Raw genomic sequence first — 23,712 nt, forward strand, 5'->3', positions numbered from 1 at the left:
TTTCAGTTCATAGCAAGAAAAAGAAAAGCAGTTCTTTTCCAAGACGAAATTTTCTTTCCTGTAAATTCCACCCCAGTCCTCCTGATTGAAGAAGGCTTCCAGAGTATATAAAAGGCCATTGTGTTACTTTAGGAGCACACATCACAGCAGTTTTGATGACGTTTTAGAATCTTCCCTCTTTTCTTGAGCAGAACACGCTGCAAGCACGTGAAGGTAGTTGGGAGTCCCCTAGGCATGGATAAATTCGTCATTCGAACGCCTAGAATCCAGAATAGCCCTCAGAAGAAAGATCCTGGTGCAAAGATTTACAAGCAGGCCACGATTGAATCTCTTAAGGTGAGAGGGGATATGGGACCAGAGAAAATGTGGAAAGGACTGTGATAGCAAGGTGGTGCAGGAGGAGTTCTGTGGAAGACCTGTGAATTCTTTCTTGCTGTTTTCTCCCCAAAGGGTTCCTGATCACTCCTAATTTATTTTCTTCATACCCTATACAGACTTCTATTTATCCAGGCCTGCATGCATTTCTGTTACTTTTCTGATTACTTTGGCTTTATGGTGTGTTTTGCTGTCTGGTAGGACAAGCCCCCTAGGTTATTATTATTATTATTATTATTTTTTGGCAAGATTTTCTGGTTTATTAGGAATGTTAAAGTACCAAATATGATTCTGTGTACTCTGTACAAACTCAATAAGGCTGGGTGATGATACTATACTCTCCTGTCTTATTGGCTGGAACTGTATCACATGGTCTTAACAGCTACAGCTGAGACTGGGAAACAGACTATTTTGACAAGACTATTTGCAACTTTGACATGTCTGATTTCTGTTGGCAAAGAAGAGGCAAGGGAATAGATACAGGATAGACAACAATGCATCAGTGGACGTATGTACCCAATTAATGACCAAGTAAGAATCGTTTCACTACAAACGAACAAACGGTTGTAATTAGTTCCCTTTGCCTTCTTGAACTTCTACATTTCTGTCCTTTTCTTTTTAGTTTCCTTAATGGGCTCCTCCTCTTCCACCAGACTCCTAATATTTGTGCTCCCCAGGGCTTGTCACATTTTATGTATTTGGCCAGGGTAACCTTATTTGTCTTACGGCTTCCCACGGTGATGACTGCCAAATGTGTAGCTCCAGCCTAGGTCTCTGAAGGTGCGAGCGGGATCTGAGGCTAGAGAAAATATGCACAGGGCTATGATAGCAAGGCAGCATTCTGAGTACTTAACTTCCGTACTTAGTTGGACTCCTCTTCTAGACGTGCTACAGATTTTCCAGACCCTGATTAGAAAGCAGTGCAGGGGAGTATAAACAGAAGCCTTGGTTCTCGGCCCTGTTGTGCAGCTGGGTGATCTTTAGCAAGTCATTTCTTACCTGGGATCTCAGTTTGTCCTCATCTGTAAAATGTGGGGGTCGAACCATATCAGTATTTCTTCAAAGGAACATTGTTGTCATTTGGGGCAAGGTTAATTCTTCATGATTTGGAACTGTCCTGTGAATTATAGGACATTTAACATCCTTGGCTTTCAGACACTAAATGCCAACAGCACCTCCCATTGTGATAAGCAAAAATGCCCTCATGTGTTTCCAGGCAGCCCTTGGTTTAGACCTACTGAATTCTAGATGATCTTTAAAAGTCTCTCCTGGTCTTGGATTTCTGTGCATAATCAGATTTTTCAACTGTCTGTGTGTTATCAGAGTGTTCATGGATACTTGTATACAATAGTGATTCTCAATGACGTGGTGGGCAGGATTGTGGTATCAGACTGGAAGAAAAAGAGGAGGGTAGTAATCGAACTACTCATACACTCACATACAAACACCCAGATTCTAATATACCTCCACCTGCCCCTTCTCCTCTCTGTGTCCCCACTTGGGCCTCAGTTGAGAGTCCCTGTGTGTGAAGATGAGAATATATCATGTGACGATGGAATCAGAATAAATAATAAGTGTTTATGGGGAATAACTTTCCCCTTAAATGCAGTAGCTTTTCTCTCAAACCTGTTCTTTATTCTCTTGTTTTTACTTTTAAATCCATATGCAAAGAAACTGGAACTAGAAACGTGGAAGCCATCCTTAACTCTTTCCTCTCTTGTATCTAATTTCCAATTCTGCCTCCTAAAAGTCCTTCTCGTCTCTACATCTCCAACTTTAAATTTAAAAATCCCTCATCTAGAGCAGTGCCATGGTCTGTTAACTTGTCTCCCTGCCTTTGGCATTCTCGTTCATTCTCCCCTTCACACTGAAGCCAGAGAAATCAGTCTTAAAAAAAAAGAAAATCTGTCAGGTAACTTCCCTGCCTAACCCTTCAGCTGTTTCTCATTACCTGTCAATGAAGACATTGGCACCCAAGGCCCTCTGTGACCTGGCATCTGCCTGCTTCATCCCCTGCTGCTCTCCTTGTTTACATTCTATCCGGTGCCAACCACTCAATTTTCCAAAGATGGTGTGCTGTTTCTTACCTCTGTACCTTTGCATATGCTGTCCTGTTTGGCTGGAATGGCCTTACGTTCTTGTCCTGGAGGCAATATAGTATGGTAATTAAGAACACAGACTCTGGGGGCACCTGGGTGGCTCAGTTGGTTAAGCAGTTGAGCTTCTGACTCTTGATTTTGGCTCAGTCGTGATCTCTAGGTTTGTGGGATCGAGCCCTGCATCAGGCTCTGCACTGATATCATGGAACCTGCTTGGGATTCTGTCTCCCTCTCTCTCTCACCCTGCCCCACTCATGCACACACTCTCTCTCACAAAATAAACATTTAGAAAAGAAAAAAAAAAAAAAAAAAGAACAAAGTTTAAATCCCAGCCATGCCACTTACTGTTTGCATGACCTTGGGCGAGTCATTTAATCTCTCTGTGTCTTTCTTCATAAAGTGGGATTAATGAACTATCTATTTTATAAGGTAGTTTTGAAGTTTGAGTGAGCCAATATATGTAAAGTGCTTGGAACCGAGACCGGCACATAATAAGTACTTGTGCAAGTGTTTGCTGTTATCATCAATTTATGACCTCCAGTTTATTCACTATGACCTAGTTCAAGAGTCTCCTCTACTATGAGGCCTTTCCTGACCACCCTTCTGTCTCCCAGACAGAAAGCCAATCTAATCACTCCGTTCTCTAAGCCATCCCTGTATCTTAAACATGACCCTGTCACTGCACTCCTTTGTGCTATATTGTGTCTTTTTTAATACTGTATCCTACTATACTCTGAGCTTCTTGAAAGACTGTGTCTGACTGATTTTTGCGTCCCTGGTACCTGGCACAGGGCTTGGTACATAGAAGATCACTGTGTATTTTTCTGAATGATCAAATGAACTAAAACACTAAAATCCTTGGCATTGTGTATGAGACCCTGTTCTGCCCCAGTGAGCCTTCTCATCTCATCCCTTATGGCTCCCCATTCCCAGGAATGCATTCCAGCCACACCCCGTTCTTTGCTGTTCTCTGTATAAACTAGTTTCTTTCATGTCTCCAGTGATTTGACTTGATGCTGGTCCCTTTTCCTGGCAAACTTTTTTCTTTCTTTCTTTCTTTCTTTCTTTCTTTCTTTCTTTCTTTCTTTCTTTCTTCCTTTCTTCTTTCTTTCTTTCTTTCTTTCTTCTTTTTTTTTTTTATGGAGACAATGCTTCTCATTGGTGAACCCACTCAAGTGCGACTTTCCTTGTGAATCCTAGATTATAAGTTTCATGAGTACAGGGACCTTGGGTATTTTATTTACCTCCTGTCACAGTGCTTGGCATATATTAAATGGTTAAATAAGTGAGTGTTGAAGTGCTTTCTGAGTCCTTTGGAGGGAATTATAGTCCTTCCCTCTTCAATACTGTCTCAGCACTTTCTTCAAATATCCTCATAGCACGGACCTTACTGTATTGTGATGATCAGATTACCTGTACTTTTCCCCAGTCTACTATGAATTCCTGAGCACTGAGACCACAGTGTCTTATTATGTTCTGATTCTGCTCCAAGACCTAACACAGTGCCTGCATGTAAAAATTTATTGACTAAATAATAATCATTCTTATTTGGGGATGCCCTTGCAGGGTCTGTATAGTAAACTATTTAACAAATATTATTACAAAACAACTTCATGCCCAGCACTATGCTAGATACTCCAGGGAACATAAAAGAAATTAAAAAATTTTTTCTAAATGTTTATTTTTAAGAGAGAGAGAGAGAGAGAGCACAAGCAGAGGGGAGGGGAGGAGAGAGAGAGAGGGAGACACAGGATCTGGAGCAGGCTCCCAGCTGTCATCGCAGAGCCTGATGCAGGGCTCGAATTCACAAATCGTGAGATCATGACCTGAGCTGAAGTGGGATGCTTAACCGACTGAGCCACCCAGGTGCCCCCATAAAAGAAATTTAAGATGAAAGTATGAACCCTCATGGGACTTCCTATTGGAGGATCATATTATAAGAAATTAATAAGTAATGATAGAAAATCATATGTGATCCATTACAAAACTGTTGTTTAGACAGTAAAGGTTAAGAGATAAGAGGAGAGAGTTCAATGTTTGTTTTAGTGCTCAGAGCACCTTAAAGATTTGAAAAGATTTGGCAAGGTAGAGGGAAGTAGTGATGTATAACCACTTAATAGTAAGTAGTTCTTGCTGCTCTCTTCCCTTTGTCCGCGCACACATGCTTACTTTATGTATACACAATGACAAATTAAAACCGAGTTGGGTTAAATTTGCATTTTAAAGAGATCTACTCTGCCAAGTAACTTATTCCCACATACCAGTGTCACATTTAAATGCCAAGAATCTGCTGAATGTTCAAGCCTCAGTTTCCTCATCAGTAACTTTAGAAATAACTATAACCTGCAGGGTTGTTATGAGAGCTAAATAGATAAGTACATATTGAAAGGGCTAAGCATTGTGCTTGTCATATAGTAAAACTGATCAGTAATGTTCTCTTTTCATATGTGGAAAAGGAGGGACTTGTGTGGTAACACTAGAGCTGGGAACAGTGATGATGATAGCGATGGTCATGATTACAGCTAACATTGAGCCCGTTTCTCTGGGCCAGGAATTGTGCAAAGTGCTTTACATATATTAACTCTTTAACCTCTGATAACAGCTCTGTGAAATGGATGCTTTTATCATTTATATTTTACAGATGAATCTAAGCCACAGAGAGATTAAGTAGCTTGCTCAAGGTCATGCAGCTCTAAATGGCAGAGCTGGGATTTGACCTAGACAGTCTGGTTCCACTGTCTGTCCCCTACAGGGTGAACTAAGAAAGTGGAGGTTTCTGAATGTCAAGCAGAAGAGGTATAAAAATCTTGGATATTGGGACCATTGTACTTCTGTTATCGGTATATTACAAGTAATTTTGCCGTAGCCTTATCACATTCAGTAGAAGTGATACCCAATAGAGCGTGTGTAATATACATTTGAATGGTAGAGGTTAATTTGGTTAATCTCTTCTTACTTCCTGAAGGGAAAGTGATTTCCTCTATTGGTTGCAATAGGAGATTTTTTTAAATTATTATTAAAAGAATATGTGAATTCTTTTAGGTTCAGCACTTTAGAATGTTCTGTAAACTTTTCCTCCTTCTGTAGGATGGAGCAGCCAATAGATTGTCCCCTGCCCCCTCTGGTGGGATGGTTTCCATGTTATTGCTTATGAGTGAATCATTTTCTCTAATTGGTTTTGTCAAACCTGATGTTTCAGCCATCCACAACTATAAGACCAGATGGTATAGGAGAGAGCACGTCTTTGTGGTGATAACCTTTCCACTGCTCATTGTAGCTTCCCCTTTGATACTTTGTGTCCACTTCCCTTGTTCCTCTAAATAATTCAGATAATAACTTGAAATATCTCTTTTGAGACCCATATTTGGACAGAAATAACATTCTTGGATATATGTGGAATTCTGTTCTGGAATTGACTGCAGATTTTTCTATTTCTAAGCTAAAATTTCAGATCTGAAAACTATACTGGATTTAGTCCTTGAGGGTAGAGATGACTTGTTCAATAATACCTAGTGTGGCAGGGAATAGAGAGACAAATAAATTGTCCCAACCCTCAAATTGCTTAGTCAGTGGTGAAGACAGCCTTATAAATAAGTATGTGCATAAAATGCAGATACAGTGGTAGGAATGTGTCCAGATTACAAAGGACTTAAAAGGGAGTGTGGTCAAATTTGGTAGGAGAGAGTCAGGAAAGGCCTCATAGAAGACGGGGTGCTCGAAAGGAGTCTTCAAATATAAGTAGGTGTTTATCATATGGTTGAGGCAAAAAAAAGAGCATCCCAGGCAGAGGGTGTGAAACACTGCAATTCATTTAGGCAGCTTCAGATAGTTTGCTATGTAGCTGGAGCAAATTATGAAGCTGCAAAGGATGTCAGGAGCCAAGTCATGTAAGGCCTTTTATGCCATGCTAGAGTTTGGGCTTCTGTAGTTCCATATACTAGAATGATCTCATGTGGAATCCCTAACCTCATTCTAACCATGTAGAAATGCTAGATAAAAAGTCTCTAATACAGAGCTGAGCTTGAAAGCAAGAACGAGAAATCTTCAGATGCCGGAAAGAGAGGAAATTCAAACCCTAAGCTTTAAGTGGGGGCTGAAGCTGAACAGTTTTATGAAACTAGATACAATGTTTGGGGTGTGAAGTTTTAGAGCCAGTGTGGGGCCTAAGGCCTCAGGCTAATAATTCCCACTTCAAGCTGGGAGCCAAAACAGGTCTACCATGTTTGTGAAAAATGAACTAGAAAAATTCCATCCACTAGTCCAAGGCAATAGCATGAAAATGATGATCTTCTCAGGGGTTTTGGATGGAAAAAGAATTGACTATAATAAATTAGAACCCCATACTTACTACTATGCGTGGTTTTAAATTTACACTCTTAGCAAAGCAGGAAAAAAGTGAACATAACTGGCATAGATCAGAGAAATCCAGAGGCTTTGGCCAAGGCAAATGTGAGATTTCCTGTTAAAACGCCTCACACCCTAGGACACCAGATCCCCATGGAAATAGTCTCCATTAAAGATGAACTCATGGTCAAAATTACCCAGAGGGAGAAGGAGCAGATAGAGATAAATAATAGCATTTCTACCCCAAGAAGTGGCAATAAGAGCACAACCTGAAAGAGATCTTAAATATGTGAATTTTATAAAGAAAAGATGAGGTACTGTAAGAAAAAAACAAAAGACTATGAAAAGAAATTGGGCAGATTTTGAGGAAAATATTAAGTTGTCCGATGAAAAGATTATTCCTTGATGGAGACATGGAACAGGTTAAAAGTAGACAAGCCATAGCTACAGAGAGAAATAGTGGATTGGAAGCTTGAGGCGAGGAAATCACTTAGAATTCATTCCAGAGAAATAGAGAAAAATATGAAAGAACAGTTAAGGTACACGAAAGGATAGACAAGTCATTTATATTTCTAGTAGGGATTTCTGAAGCCGAAGCTTGTGAGGAGGATACTGATACAGATTTCATAGAGCATATGTCTTAAAAAGTATAATAATGAACACTATAATGATAGAAATAGAATGTATAATTTGCCAACCGTAAAGAAAAGATCAAAGAAAACTCAAGCTGTTACAATCAAAGATAAGAAAGGAAAAGTAAAAGAAGCAAAGAGGAAGTATATCCAGTTATATCAGTAATCATAATAAATGCGAGTGGCTTAACCACGCCTGTTAAAAGATAGAGATTCTCAGATTGGATGGGGAATGGGGGCAAAATAAAGCAACCATAGGCTATTTAAAGCATAATGACCCAGAAAAGTTAAAAGGCAAGGGATGGAAGACGATAGTGAATATGTCACAGGCAGGAGTTCATCCTAGCAATGTTTACAACAGGAAAAATGTTGGGTGGGGTGACCCTAAATATCCATTAGGGGAATAGATTTTAAAATTCTAAGATATTTGTGTGTAAAAATAATGGAATACTATCCATTACTATTAAGTGAGTCAACTGGGTTTATGTATATGAGTATGAGTGAATGGAGAAAATATATTGAGTGAAAAAAAGCCTTTTGCAGAATGATATGATATTTATACTTTACATCTTCTTCCTATTGAAAATATCCCCTTAACTGGCTTCATTTATTTATTTTGCATACCATGTACCACTGACAGTATTGTTTTGTATTGTAGCAGATCATAACAAAGAACTTGTCTCCCTTCTGGCTAAAGCACCCCAAGGCTGAGAACAAAGCAAAGTGTTCCCAGATGAGATTCTAGACTATGCAGAAATTGTGAAGGCGGTACATGAAGACCAGTTTCGGAATCCCGAACCCATCACCTACTCTAGGCCATAAAGAAGGTTGAAATTAAAAGAAGAGAGGAGAGAGAGTTCCCTTGGATATAGTGGGAGGGCTGTGGTATTTTCACTTGGAGAACTTGACCTCTGTACCTGGATCTGGTGGACACAGAGACCAGATCTGTGCCTGGGAAAGACTAAAAACAGAGAGTGGCTGAATGGGAAGGCTGTTAACCCTTAGAATTCTTCAGGGCAAAGATGAGGATATAGCAGAAAAAATGCGAGCTGGCCTGGAGTTGATTTTTTTTTTTTTTTTAATTTTTTTTTTTTCAACGTTTATTTATTTTTGGGACAGAGAGAGACAGAGCATGAACGGGGGAGGGTCAGAGAGAGAGGGAGACACAGAATCGGAAACAGGCTCCAGGCTCTGAGCCATCAGCCCAGAGCCTGACGCGGGGCTCAAACTCACGGACCGCGAGATCGTGACCTGGCTGAAGTCGGACACTTAACCGACTGCGCCACCCAGGCGCCCCTGGCCTGGAGTTGATTTAAAGGGGTTAAGTTCACAAGGATCATTGGAAGGTCAGTGGAACCCCCACAGAGAGCGTGTGTAAAGTGGTTTGCCGAAAACTGGGAGCTTGCGGGGAGTTGGAAGTGGCTGGCTAGAAGAGGCATTGCCAACACTACAGGGATGGCAAGTGAGGTCTCCACAATGGGGGCTCTCCGAGGAACCACAGAAACACCTCAAAAGAAAAAAGAGTCTGCTTTCCGAATCTGCCAAGTCTAGAGAGCACACTAAAACCGGACTAGTGTAGTATCACAAAAGAGGAGAAGGCTTTTCCTGTCCCTTACCTCTCCTCCTTTTCCCAGCTTCATACCTGGAAGGGTCAGAGGCCAAAGCAAACAAGCAGATGGGGGAAGGGGAAGCAAAATGGGGAGAGGAGTCAGACCTCTTCCACCATGGGCTGCTAGGTTGGAAGCAGACCCCAGCCAGGGAAGGAAATTGAGATTTTGTTGTTGTTGCTTTTTATTGAACTATAACCTGTATATAGAAAAGTGAACAAATCATGAATGTGCATCTTGACAGATTTTCACAAAGTGAACACACCTGTGTCACCAGTATCCAGATCAAGAAACAGAACATTACCAGAATCCCAGAAGCCCTCTGTGCCCCCTTCCTTTCCCTAATTGGGCCTACCTCCCCGGGGAAATAACCATCCAAGACAGTATTTTTTGTAATTATGAAAGCAACTTTATTGTTTTGTCTTTCAGTTTAATTTTTTTAATTCTTAGCTGAAATAACTTCAGAACTACGAAAAAGTTGCAACAGAGTACAAGGAACTCCCTCATCCCCTTCACCCAGATTCCTTAAGTGTTCATATTTTAAACCAAATGGAGAGATGCATATCAACTTGAAGGTGGTGATTTCTCTTAGAAACAGGAGCGAAATGAGTTTAGTGAAGGGTGTAAGGAGACAAACTTTAGAATGTTTTGTTATTTTATGGGAAATGGCAAAATGTTAACTTTTTTCAGTTATAAATAGTTACTCTGTACCTTATTATGTGTTTCAGAGTTTTAAAAACTTTTCAAACAAGAGAGGTTGACTTTTATCATCTAGGAAGTGGGGAGCTGTTGAAGTATGCTTTTTATTGTTGAAATAAATATGCCTTTATGGCTTCTTTGCTTTCTGTCCTTGCCTGTGAATGAAGACGCTTAAGTGAGCTATAAGGTTGATTCACCTTAGTATCATTTTTCTTTTCTTCTCATCCTTATTGCCTCTCTCTGCTAAGTGCCCAGCAGTGTCTGACATGGTTAGATTAAAACTTGCACTTTTCCTAATAGATGTAACTCTCTTCCTGATTTGCAGTAAGCGGGACCTGCTTTTAAGCAATTACCTATCATTTGGGGCCATCACGTACCGTGCTTTGGTTCAGGTCATAATCAATAATTCATATGTCAATAGGAGCCCCATTAACTCAGGTGAAGGCAGATGTTTTTCTAATGAAAATGTTCCATTTCCAAATGACTTTTCTTTTTCCCAGAGAGTTGTGGTTATAGAAGACATAAAAAGGTGGAAAACTACGTTGGAGCTTCCTGGTCAGACCAGAGAGAATCTAGTTGAAGCTTTACGAGAATTAAAGAAGAAAATACCCTCCAGGGAAGTGTTAAAATCAACAAGGATAGGTATGTTCTTCTGAATTTTATGAAAAGTGCTTATATTTTGTCTCTTCTTCCTCTCCTCCCTGCCTCAAACATTAAGTTATCTATCATATCAGTGCCTCTCAGACTGTCCGTGGTGAAGGACCATTGTTTAAAAAATTCTCCATTGGTTGCAGACCAATACTTCTATAACACATAATAAAAATTTCCAGAAAAATAAAATTAAAATATACAAAATACAAGCCCCTCTTCTTCTTCTTCTTCTTCTTCTTCTTCTTCTTCTTCTTCTTTTTTTTTTTTTTAGATTCAACGGATACAGAATTACTCTGTCAAATTGCTATTAAAGTTTCTTAATGCATACTTCAGTTTCTGTACTTACCTCATAGACTGGTAACCAGCAGTGATCTAGGGATAACATTTTGAGCGCGTTTGATGCAAGGTGTGTAGAAATGAATGAGACATGGTTTGTCACCTCAAGGAACTTGAGGTTTGGTAGGAGAAACAAGTGTGTAGGCAATGAGGAGCAGAAAATATTATAGGTTATAAATAAAAACATATAAAGAGTATCCTGGATATCATTGTACTCTGTACAAGGTACCTGCTGGCACAAAGGACAGAGCAGTCACCTACATCTGGGGAATTCAGAAAAGATTTCATAGAAGAGATGACATTTCTGTTAAATCTTGACAGTTAAATCTTAGCTTTTCTGTCTTGAGCAGAAATAACTTGCAGAGTGTGGTTTGTAAAAACAAAATGATGGCAACATTTGCTGCTACATCCTTTATTACAGCATTGAGATGTTTAAAAGGTAAGTCAGGGACTACGTTGAATTGCCATTTTAGTACAGTACACAACTGTGAATAATATGTAAGGGAGGGCCAACATGTGTTCCTCAAGCTGCTCCCAGCTCCCTAGGGAGTCCAGGGTAGTCATTCACAGCTGCTGTTCTTGCCCTCGCCAGTGCAACCAATGCCTTCTCTGCCTCCCCTTGACCTCTTGTTCATGGGAAGCAAAAGAGAGAGCAGCTTCAGACTGGCGCTAACAGCTGGCAAGAGCTGTGTGGAATCCCCCAGAGGGTCCCCCAAGAGTCTCGAGAGTTGCACCCCTGTAATATAAACCAGAATCTGAGAAAATTAGATGCTTAAAGAACATAAAACCCCATCATTACAGCCAAGGAGATTCTCCCATCTGCTGCTGGATTTTCTCTTTATAAGTCGTGGTCACTAGAGGGCAATAAGACCATTCATATGAGCCGATAAGGTATTTCCACCAGTAGAGGGTACTAGTGATTAATATTTTGTGACATGTATATATGTACATATGTGTATGTGTATGTTCATATTTAGGCACCTACCACAAATGCCATTTCTGCTCAGATCATAAATATCAACGGAATAGGCTGGAATTGTCCCACAAACACAGAACAGATGATCATTTAAAAATATATATTTCTGTTTATGGGGTGCCTGGCTGGATCAGTCAGTAGAGCAGGTGACTCTTGATCTTAGGGTTGTGAGTTCAAGCCCCACACTGGGCACAGAGATCAATTAAAAAAAAAATTATTTGTCCTTTGAGTACAATTGCGAGTGTGCTTTTAAGAATGGATGTGTCTGATGTTCATAGATTTCAATTCAAGGATCATAATGAAACCATGACAAGGAGGCTTAACTTAGGAGGAGCTGGAAATTATCCAACTTTTGATTCCTGACCTTACCCTAAGCCCTCCCTAAACCTGAGGTTGTATGGAATACAGGGGTTTCTTGGTTCCTTTGTAGTTACTTCAGTTGCTAGGCTGAAGATTCATTTGGATCATTGCCTGAAAATGTCTCCATTCTTCTACCTTTAGCCTCCTGCCTGTCCATATCCTATGGGCTAAAAGGGACAAATATTTACTGACTGCTTTGTGCTAGGAACTGCGCTGGCGTAATAATAAAGGAGACAGATATTGTCCTCTCCTTTTTGGATCCTGCAGTCTAATGGAAGGACAGACAGTTTAATAAGAGTTTATCATACAGTGTGATGAGTGCTCTGATGATGGGTAGAAGCTAGCCAAAGGAGTATATGCATTGGGAGTAGAGGAGAAGGTGTTGAAGAATGTGTTAGATAGTGGGTAACATGTGCGCTTTACAGAGGACTGGAGGGGGGAGAGAACATGATGCATTCCAGAAACTAAAAGTTTGGTGTGTGTGAAATGTAATAAACGGGAAAGTGTGGCAAGAAATGAAACTGGAGAGGCAGTCTGGACCAGATGGAAGAGACTCTTTGTAAGCCTGTTTGGTCTTAGTGTGTGTATTAGTTGTCTATCCCTGTGTAAAAATCACCACCAAATTTAGCAGCTTAAGCTTTTGTTATCTCACATAGTTTTTCTGAGGGTCAGGAATCTGGAAGCTGCTTATTTGGGTGGTTCTGGCTCACGGTCCTTTAAGAGGTTGCATTCAAGCTGTTGGCTGGGGCTGCGGTCATCTGAAAGTTTCACCAGGGCTTGAGGATCTCACGATGGCTCATTCACTGAACTGCTGGCAGGAGGCCTCAGTTCCTCATCACATGGGCCTCTTCTTTTGGCTGCTTATGACACGGCAGCTGACTTACCCAGAACAAGAGACCCAAGAGAGAACCACCAAGATGGATGCCACAGTGTGTTTCATTACCTAATCTTGGAAGTGATAAGGTATCGCTTCTGTCACCAAGACCAACCCAGGTAAAATTTGGGAGGCAACTGCATACAGGTTATGAACACCAAGAGGTAAGGATCTTTGGAGGCTATTAGTAGATTGGCTACCACAATATGTATTTCTTTTTTTTTTTTTTTTTAATGTTTGTTTATTTTTGAGAGAAAGTGCAAGCAGGGGAGGGGCAGAGAGAAATGGGGACAGAGTATCTAAAGTGGGCTCTGTTAACAACAGAGAGCCCAGTGTGGGGCTCAAACTCATGAACCATGAGATGACCTGAGCTGAAGTTGGATGCTCAACCAACTGAGCCACCCAGACGCCCCCAAAGTGCTTCTCTTTCATTATTCCTTCATTTTTGGATTCTACAATTAGAAGTATGTTTAGACCTTTTATTTTCCACACCCCTTAGCTTGTCTGTCATAATCCTATCTCCTTATCCCATAGAATTCCAGTAAATTTCTTCAGATATATATCTTCCAAGTCCTTCTCTCTTCAGCTCACTCTAATCAGCTGTTGAACCCATTCACTGAGTTTTTTGTTTCAAAAACTGTTTTACATTTTTATAAAATTTCCCCCCAATCTGTCTCTTTTAAATATTGTTTGTACATCCTTGTGATAGTGCCTTTGATTTCTTTAAATATTAATGTATGGTTCTTCTGGGGCGCCTGGGTGGCGCAGTCGGTTAAGCGTCCGACTTCAGCCAGGTCACGATCTCGCGGTCCGTGAGTTCGAGCCCCGCGTCAGTCTCTGGGCTGATGGCTCAGAGCCTGGAGCCTGTTTCCGATTCTGTGTCTCCCTCTCTCTCTGCCCCTCCCCCGTTCATGCTCTGTCTCTCTCTGTCCCAAAAATAAATAAACGTTGAAAAAAAAAAATTTTTAATGTATGGTTCTTCTGTATACTTCATCTGACTATTCTAATATTTATAGTCCTTGGGGGTTTAAATCTTTGTTTCTTCTGAGTCTTATGGTGCTTGCCTTTCCATGTGCTTGTTGATGTTTAATTGTGAGCTCATTCTTTTCTTTTAATCCATGGAAATTCTGTGGGGTTAAGTTGGAGCTTATCTCTAGAGGGGGTTCACTTTTTTTTTTTTTTTCTTCCAGTAGTCAAGGACCACTTCTTACCTGGAATACTTTAGCACACCTTGCAAAGATCCCAGCCCAGTATCAGAGTCCAACTAATCGGTTAACTCTCCCACTTCACCATGGGCCCAAAGCTAAGTATTTTAGTAACATCGCTGTTAACATCACCCCTTAGGATAACCCTACTTCTTTAGCCTCTGTCTACTTTTTTTGAGGGAATGAAGTGACTTTTGTCCAGAATTTAGTGTATTGCAGTGCAAGGGTATCTTTAGTCCATCGTAAAGCCTGAGTTCTTAAGGATAAAAAGTGGTTGCATCGAAGTGTTTTGAATGGAGGAGTGATATATTCAGATTTGCGTTTTAGGGAAATCTGTCTACCAGAAGAGTGTTGGAGAAAAGAAAACCTAGAGGCAGGGAGGCCAGTTAAGATGCAATTGAAATGTCTGGGTGAGAAATGAGAGTGACCTGGATTGGATAGTCCAGGGGTGGGTATGGAGAAGTGTGGTTGGAATCAAGAGATTAAAATCCGAAGGATGTAGACATTGATTGGATGTTGGGAATGAAGATAAAGGAATGAAGGTTGAGGCCCAGACTTCTCATATGGGCAAATTGGTGGATGGCAGTACCACTTATTACCATAGAGATGGGGGGAATAACAAGTTCCATTTTAGACTTACTGTATTTGATATACTGTGGGGCATCCAAGAGGAAATGTCCAACAAGATGTTGGATGTACAAGGCTGAAGCTAAGGAGAGACTATAAATATACACTTGAGAGTCATCATCAGCATATAGCTAGAAACGGAGGTAACAGAAATAATAAGCTTGCCCGGGGAGAGTATATAAGAAAAGCTAAGAGCCAAGTCCAAAATCCTGAGGCACACCAGTATTTAAGAGACTTGTAGAAGGAAACTGAGAAGGTATGACCAGGAAAACAGGAGGGAATGCTGTCATGCAGTGGGAAGGAGTGGGCATTTGCTGGGGGGGAGTGTCAGTATGTCCATTGTTGTCAAAGGGCCAAATAAGCTAAATCTAAAAATTGCATGTTAGATTTTGCAAAGTAAGGTCATTAACAGTTTTGATGAAGACAGCTTCAAAGGCAAGGTTAGGAGCAGAAACGGGAAGAGTAAGGAAGAAGTAAGGAAATGAAACTGGCCCTTTTAAAAAATTTTGTATTGAAAGAAAAGAGAGCAGTATCAGAAAAGAAATGTGGGATGGGAGAAAGTTCTGACTTTTGGAACAGGAGAGAAGCCAGCCTGCGGAGTGACAGGTTCATAGAGGGAACCTGGTCTGGGCGAACGGACTGGACTTAGCAGGGACTGACTGTGGAAATGACAGGGAATGAGGATGCCAACATGCCTTTCGCTTTGTTGCCCTCTCCTCCAGCTCATTCTGTCTGCCCTCAGACACACTCAGATCTTCCCCTTTAACTGTCTGCTGCGTCTTCCAGGCACCTGTTTCTCTTTTATAGCCAAATTCCTTTAAAAATGATTGATACACATTCACAACTCCCATTCCCGCCCCTCCCATTCCTTCATTAAACCCTTTCCATCCTGGCTTTTCCTACACCACTGTTCTTTCCTCACAGGACACGAGTGATTTCTTTCTACCCAGATCCAATACTCTTGTCTCGTTTCTCATTTTCCCAGAACTGTGAACTTGAGACCATTGATTACTGTCTTTTCTGTTGACATAAATGGCACTGAACCTGTTGCCCATTCTGTGTCTGTTATTTTATATGTTTATTTCTTTCATATGCCTTATCTGACTTTATAATTAACTCATTTTTTGGCTTCTTTGTCTTTTATTTGCTAAATCGCAGCTCTGTGCCTGCAGGACCATGCTATTTTATTCACCAGTGCTTTTCAAGCATTAGTGTGGCATATAGCAGCAGCTCAGGATATGTTCATCAAATCAGTGAAAACGACAGGGTCAAGGATTCCCTCCATGGCTCTTTCTAGCTTTGTATATCCTGTTTCTTGCCCTTCTCTCTTTCTTCAGTCCTTGTCCCTTTCCCCAAACAGAAGGTACTTTAGAGTACCTACCCAAAGAGCTTGTCCACTTCAGCTTAACTGAGGCCTTATTTCAGGTAATTCTTGGGCATATATATCTCCTAGCCTGATTCATTTTTGAATCTTAGACTTTTAGAAATATTCCAGTTTATATTCCTGCCATTTTCTTAAAATCTTACTAATTTAATGGGTAAAAATAGCATCTTGTTTTTCATTTGCTGCATAGAATGAATTGTTTTCTGTGTTTATAGGCACTCTCTTCTTTTCTTTGTGAATTGTATTCTTGGTTTACTGTTGAGATCTTTTAATTTTTGTTATCTATTTCTGAATTCTATGAATGTCAATGTTGTAACACTTTTAAATCCATTTAGCTACTTGAATTTGTAAAGAAGGAAACTAAGACCCAGGAAGATGAAGTGACTTATCCAGGGCCACTTAGCGAGGTTAGCACTAGCAATGTAATGAGAACCCAGGTCTCTTGGGGCAGCGTTCTTTCCTGGTTAGCAGACAGACTGTCATTGTGCCCTCGACCCCAGCCATATGTGCCTTTATTTTATTGGAGCATTTCTATGGGTTCTGCCATCTGCTCAAACTCACCTTTTTTAAGTCAGAATTTAGTGCCATTTCTTATGTACCCCAGTTGGGAGTTTTCTCCTTGTATTCCCATTTTAGTCAGCATCTCTTGGATTTTGCTCTGACGTAAATTCTCTTAGGTAGAAATGTCCAACAGGCAATCGGAGATGTGGGATTGAAGTGCAGATGAGAGATTTAAGACTAAAAATACATGTTTGGAAGTTCATCTGCCTGGAAACATTTGCTTAAAGTCACCTAAGTGGATGAATTCTCTGAGTAAAAGAACAGATTAAAGGGGTGAAGGATTGAACCTGAGCGAATGTCTGTGGAGGGGAAGCGGGGGGAGGAAGAGGAACCAGTAAAGAGGTAGAGGGAGTGTAATTAAGAAGGAGGAGGGAGAGAGCCAGGGCAGTACAGTGATGTGCAGGCCCAGGAGGAGAGTGTTTTAAGAGGCAGGAGAAATGTGTGCCCTCACTATTCTCAAGTGGTCTGGGAAGTCGAGGGCTGGCTGGACAAAAGCCTTTGGACCTAGCACTTAATTAAGGGCTCTGTGACTGGATACCTTTATTATAGAGGAAATAAGTGGGCAAGGAGTACTGGGTAAATGTCTCGTAAGGCCGTGGAGTGAGCAAGCATGCTCCCCTTTTTTCATATTGTATACACGAATATTCTGGGGAAAGTTTTATGTCAGTCCTATTGATCTGATTTCAGAGACGTCTTACTTTCATTCACGACTGGTTAACAACAGCAAAAAACCCTGTACTTCCAAAGTACTTTCCCATCTATGATCTCATTTGATCCACTTAACAAGTGTGTGAGGGAAATGTTATGATTTTCTCCGTTTTACAAATGGGAAACTGAAGCTTAGAGAGTTTGAAGGAACTTGCCCTAGGTCAGAAAACCAAATAATAAGTGACAAAGCTCTGATGTACTTACGCCATGTCATGCCACCTCTTGAAACCTAAAGGCGCACCTTTGTCCCTGGTAAACTCTTACTTTTCCTTCACTTGAGACCCAGATGAAACAGTCTTCTATGTGAAGCTAAAAATGTTTGTTGGATGAATAAGTGAGTTAGTGAGTGGGTGAATGAATGGGTGTGCGATTTAACTTGATAAAGGTTATGGAATAAGTTAGTGGTAAAGACCTTCCAAATGTCCTTTTCTTTTCGATTTGTCCCATAGATTGTCACTGCTTCAGCAATCTTGAAGTACTTATAGATTCCTGTATTCATTTTCCATTGAATGGTGCCATGACAAAGTGCCACAAAATTAGTGGTTGAAAACCTTGAAACACAGATTTATTTATTATCTTATAGTTTTATAGGTCAGAAGTTCAGGACAGGTCTCATTGGGTAAAACCAAGGTGTTGACAAGGCTGTCTTCCTTCCTGGATATTCTAGGGGAGAATCTGTTTCCTTGCCTTTTCTACTTTCTAGAAGCACCTGCATTCTGTGGCTCATGGTTCCCTTCCTTCATCTGTAGAGCTGGCAGTTGTGGGTCGAATTCTTACACTTACCTCTCCAACATAAGCCTTCTGTCTCTTCTACTTTTAAAGACCCATGTGAGTATACTGGGCCCACTTAGATAATTAAGGCTAATCTCCCCATCTCAGGGTCCTTAACATTAATCTCATCAAAGTCCCATTTTCCATGTGAGGTAATATATTCACAGGTTCTGAGGATTAGGGCATGGATATCCTTGGGAATCATTATTTTTCTTACCACAGCCCTTAAGTTATGCCATGCTATTTCAGGTTCTATGTTCTCGTTCACTGTACTTCTCATGTGAGTCCTCTCTTCTTGAGTCATTGTCGAGACTCAAGACAAGAATTACCTCTTTTCGTGGTGTTCCCCTTTGCCAGCTGAATTGACTCCTCCTCGTTTTGACCCCCCTGGGTTTCCCCTTCAATACTGTCTTAGGACCCTGGATCTGCCTGTAATACTTTCGTATTTTGTTTTTAGGTGTCTTCTCCTAGGCTTAGACCTACCTAGAGCTCCTTGAGTACAGGATTGTCTTATTCAACATTCTATCCTAGGGTCTAGCACAAGACCTGGTATATACTTGATATTCAGTAATGTTTGCCAAATGAGCAAAAAGACTGCTTCCTGCAGGGAATTCGTCTTAACAGTGTGTTGGGAGGCAGAAACCCCCTACCCTTAAACCTAGGGGACTGGACTTAGATCATAAGACCAGCCAGGGGCACTGCTTGCTTTAAAACATAAACTTCATGGAGCACATAATGACTTTGCAGATCATTAACTTCCTTGATGTAGCTACTGACCAACTTGTGACCTTGGGGTAAGGTCACAGAGCCTCATATTTTTTCATCTCAGTCAGGAGGAGGTAGGACTGTATCATTACCAGAGACAAGAGTATAGGATTAAGGCGTGAGCTCTGGAGCCACTTTGCCTACATTTGAAACCTGGTCCTGCTTCTTACTTGTAGTGTCCCACAAGTCACTTAATTTCTAGTTCCTTAGGTTCTTTACCTGTAAAATGGTGAATCCTAACAGCACCTACCTCATAGTGTTGTTCCAACGCTTAAGTGAGTTAAGGTAGGTAAAGCATTTAGCACAGTGACTAACTGTCATCATTGTTACCATGAAATTCCCTTTATGATCTAAAATTTGTTATTTTGTCTTTTTTTTTTTTTTTGTCCTAGAAGAGGATTTCCTAGACCCCCTCTCTTCTCTTTTCCTGCCCCGGACCAACTGCCTTTCCTGCTGTCACCCTCTTGGTGACAAATCTTGGATCTTCCTGGGCTCCCTTACAGTGCTACCCTTCCCAGAAGGGCTTGGCTGGTGTTGGCAGTAACTCCTGACCAGTCTGCGTGGGGTTCCTATGGGGCATCTGTGAGGTATACTGCCTCCTACAGGCCAGAAGCAGTGACCCCACTGGCCTGGCCTGAGAGTCAAAGCCTTTTGCCCTTTGGCCACCTCTTAAGACCTGTGCTCTTCTGATTTGGGAATATCCAGAAGGTGAACTACATTATATCAAACACTCCCCATGTGCCAGTCCCTAATACAGAGAAGTACAGGGTATAAGCGGCTAAGTGTGTAGGCTCTGGAGTCAGGCTGTGTGTGTTCACATCCTGGCTTATACACTTACTGGTTGTGAGGCCTTGGGCAAGTTACTTTGCTGAGCTTCCTTTTCTCATGTGGAAAAGGAGATAGAATAGTTTTTAGTTTGTTGTTCAGTTATAAAAATGAAATAACTACATAATGAGGATAATTCATATACAATCTGGAGTAGGAAGAATTCTTAACAATGAGTAAGAATTAGAAACCTTTTCATTTTCCCAGAGCCTTTGGATTCCATTCTTTATAGTATAGTTCCATTATTTTGTTTGCAGTTGTGTGAATTTCCCAATCAACTGCATCCATATTCAAATGTTAGTACAAAAGCAATTTGAAAGCCAAATGTAAGTGGTTTTTATTTAACTGTTTGATTCAGTTCAGCAAACACTTATTGTGCTAGTCACTATGCCAAGAGCTGGCAGTATAATTTGGAGTGACGTATGGGGTCCTGCCCTCAAGATGTTTACAGTTTAGAGGGGAAGGTGGGTATTTAAACCTTGTAGACAGAGGGAACTGTGAGCTAAGGCACAGAAATGTAAGAAGGCCAGACAGCCTGACCCAAAACAAGGACATGCAAGTTGCTCTCCTTAGCCAGAACTTAGCTCATGGAGGCAAAGGGGTAGGAGGGCTGGCAGGGAGGAAAGAGGGCAAAAAGGTGAGAGGTAAGGCCGGGGAAATTCCAAGTCATCGAGAGCTTGGATGTTATACTTAGGAATTAATTTGAGAGCAGTGAGGAGAGCCATTTAAGGACTTTTGGTAAGGGAGTAATGAGATCACATTGTGTTTGTAAAAGGTTATTTTGACTTCAGTAATGAGATTGAGTTGGAGAAGACCAAACTGGGGACAGAGATTGGTTAGTACATTTTTGCAGTAGACCTGTGGAGAGGTGATGAGGACCTGGATTAAGGTAGCAGTGAGGAAGAAAAGGGAAAGATACAAAAAATGTTAAGGAGCCCAAAATGATGGGTGAGTGGTGGTGCTATTGTATGACAAGTACATGAGGGACAAGTACAGGACACTGAGGGGGGATAATAGTGAGTTCCATTCTCCATTTAGAAATGTTGAGTTAGAGGTACTTGCAAAATAAACAAGTGGAGGTGTCCAGTAGGAGACTGGTGTCAGTGGGAGCCTTTGGGCTAATACTTGGGAGTCATCTGCTTGCAGATGGTAGTTGGACCACAGGAGTGGGTAACATTCCTCAGGGAGAGCAGGTGGAGAAAGAAGAAAAGAGACCAAGGACAACGCCCCAGCTTGGGTTCACTGATAATTAAAGTTTGGGTAAGGCATATGCAGCCGGCAGAAGAGAGAGAAAGAACAGTAACAGGTGGTGTCTCAAAAAGTGGTGGAAGAGAATATTTCAGAAGACAGAAAACAATATCAGAGGCCACAGAGGCATCAAGTTACATCAGGATGGAGCAGGTCCATTGGATTTGACAAGCAGAGGGACTCTGTTTGAGGGACTTCGGCATCTTCATTGCTCACATATAAAGCCTGATCAACAGTGTCTTTCTTGGAGAGAGAAAGGGATAAGAAGGGGGACACATGAAGAGAAGGATCTGTGTTCCAAAGAAACCGGAATGCACCTCTAGTACAACACAACCATGCCGTTAGGATTGCTTACAGGCTGAGCCAACCCATGAGACTGAGCTGAACTGCACAGATGCATTCAGTCGTACGACTCAGAGGAGACCCCAGTTAATAATTTCATTATAAATTCTTTAGACTTTTTCCCTGCATATAAACAAATATGTGTGCTTATATGTATACACAAATATAATTTTAAAAGTAAATATTGGCTCATGCTGTGCGTGCTCTTCTGAGAACCTGAGTAAAGTAATCATCTTTCCATGTTACTACATGTAGAGCTATTCCAGTCTTTAATGGCTGCAAAGTATTCGTTGTTCAAGTGGACTATAATTTATTTAACAAATTGGACCCTGAATGATGAACTTCTCATTGTTTCTAGCTTTTCACTATCACAGTACCTATAAGGGTATTTTTGCACACGTATCATCTTTGTACACTTTGGCAGAGCGAGTGTAGGTTAAACTCCAAGGACTGTGTCTTACTTGTTTCTCTTTGTGCTAATCTTTCTATTTTACAACGTTGTACATTTTCCCCTTTCGTTCACATTTTCTCATGTATTTTAGTAAAAATACCTTCTTTATATGGGTGTTTCATTCCACCAACATTTACTGGACACCCACTCTGCCAACCCCTACCTTCTGCCACTGTGTTCTCTGCTGGAGAGACAAAGATGAACATGTCACAGCTCTTGCCCTGAAGCTGTCTTTGGTGGGCAAGAGAGATAGCTGATCAGATGATTACAACTTACTGTGACAATTATTGTGAACAGAAGCACAAGGTGCTAAGGAAGCACAGGGGAGGAGAGGCACCAACCAAGACTGGGGGGTGTTAGGAAGACTTCCTGGAGTAGGGGACTCCTAAACTGAGTCTTAAAGGCAGAAGGGAAGTTAACCAGATAGAGGGAAGCAAGAGTATTCCAGGCAGACTGAATGTTCATTGGAAAGTAGGTGGGAGGAGACAGATTGTGAAAGGACTTGTGTGACAAGATATGAGTTTGGATACAGGATTGAAAGCTGTACGTGGAGGAGTAAAATGGTCAGATTTATGTTTTAGAAAAAATATCCTGAAAACAGAAAACAGTTAGGTTTTGGGGTGCCTGGGTGGCTTAGTTGGCTAAACGTCCAACTCTTGATTTCAGCTCAGATCATGATCATGAGTTCATGAGTTCGAGCCCCACATCGGGCTCTGCTGAACCTGCCTGGGATTCTCTGTGCCCCTTGCCTGCTCGCTCTCTCTCCCTCTCTCTCTCTCTCTCTCTCAAAATTAAATAAATACACATAAAAGAAAGAATAGTTAGGTTTTAAAAAGGCCACTCTGGCTGCAGTGTGGGAGATGCCATTAAGGGGTTTGAAACCTAGGCAGAGAAGCCAGTTGGGGCTGTTGGAATCAGAGATGACATGCCCGAAGACAGGGTACCCCACTCTTGTTAATCTTTTGCTAAGTGGTTTATGGTTGTACTTATTTAAGCAGAATCTCTCCCTAATGTATTCAGACTAGCTATTGCAGATGTAAGAAAGCAATTGATTTTTTTAAATATAGCTAATATTTGTCTACTTTTTAAGTGTTTAAAATTTTTTTTATCATTTATTTATTTTGAGAGTGAGTGTGGATGGGGGAGGGGCAGAGACAGAGACAGAGAGAGAGAGAGAGAGAGAGAATCCCAAGCAGCACACAGAGCCTGACACAGAGCTTGAACCCATGAAACCATGAGATCGTGACCTGAGTTGAAGTTGGATGCTCAATCAACCAAGCCACTCAGGTGCCCCTCTACTTTTTGTTTTTATTTTTTATTAAAAAAAATTTTTTTTTAATGTTTATTATTGAGAGACAGAGAGACACAGAGTGTGAGCAGGGGAGGGGTAGAGAGAGGGGGAGACACAGAATCTGAAGTAGGCTCCAGGCTCTGAGCTGTCAGCACAGAGCCCGACGCGGTGCTTGAACTCATGATCTGTGAGATCATGACCTGAGCCGAAGTCAGTCGCCCAACCAACTGAGCCAGCCAGGTGCCCCTACTTTTTAAGTTTTTAAATCTAAGTGTTTAGTTGATTTCTTTGCTTTTCAGTGTAATTATTTTTGAGTACTTTTGCATATTGATATATTTTTGATCCTTTCCCTCTTTTTCCATTTTTATTATGCACATCTCAAACATACATAAAAATAAAGAAAATCATAGAACACACCCCCATATGCCCTTCGCCCAGATTCAGTAACTATCAGGATTTGGTCCTGGGGCACCTGGGTGGCTCAGTCGGTTAAGTGTCCAACTCTTGGTTTTGGCTCAGGTCATGAGCTCATGGTTTTGTGAGTTTGAGCCCCGCCTTGGGCAGTTTTGCTGGCAGCGTGG

General features: G+C 41.2%; 1 protein-coding gene across 2 annotated transcripts in view; it reads left to right on the plus strand.

Moving 5' to 3' along the window:
• The window catches only part of TCEANC2 (transcription elongation factor A N-terminal and central domain containing 2), a 36,347-nt gene that overhangs the window by 610 nt on the left and 12,025 nt on the right, over positions 1-23,712 (plus strand). For both annotated transcript variants that reach the window (XM_045477507.1, XM_045477508.1), the window contains exons 2-3: positions 192-336; positions 10,257-10,398. In XM_045477507.1, the coding sequence (XP_045333463.1) occupies positions 235-336; positions 10,257-10,398 (244 nt within the window). In that variant the 5' untranslated portion in view covers positions 192-234. The remainder of the gene's footprint in view (positions 1-191; positions 337-10,256; positions 10,399-23,712) is intronic.

Source organism: Leopardus geoffroyi, chromosome C1 (genome assembly GCF_018350155.1).
Source record: "Leopardus geoffroyi isolate Oge1 chromosome C1, O.geoffroyi_Oge1_pat1.0, whole genome shotgun sequence".
In the NCBI taxonomy this organism is placed as follows: Eukaryota; Metazoa; Chordata; class Mammalia; order Carnivora; family Felidae; genus Leopardus; species Leopardus geoffroyi.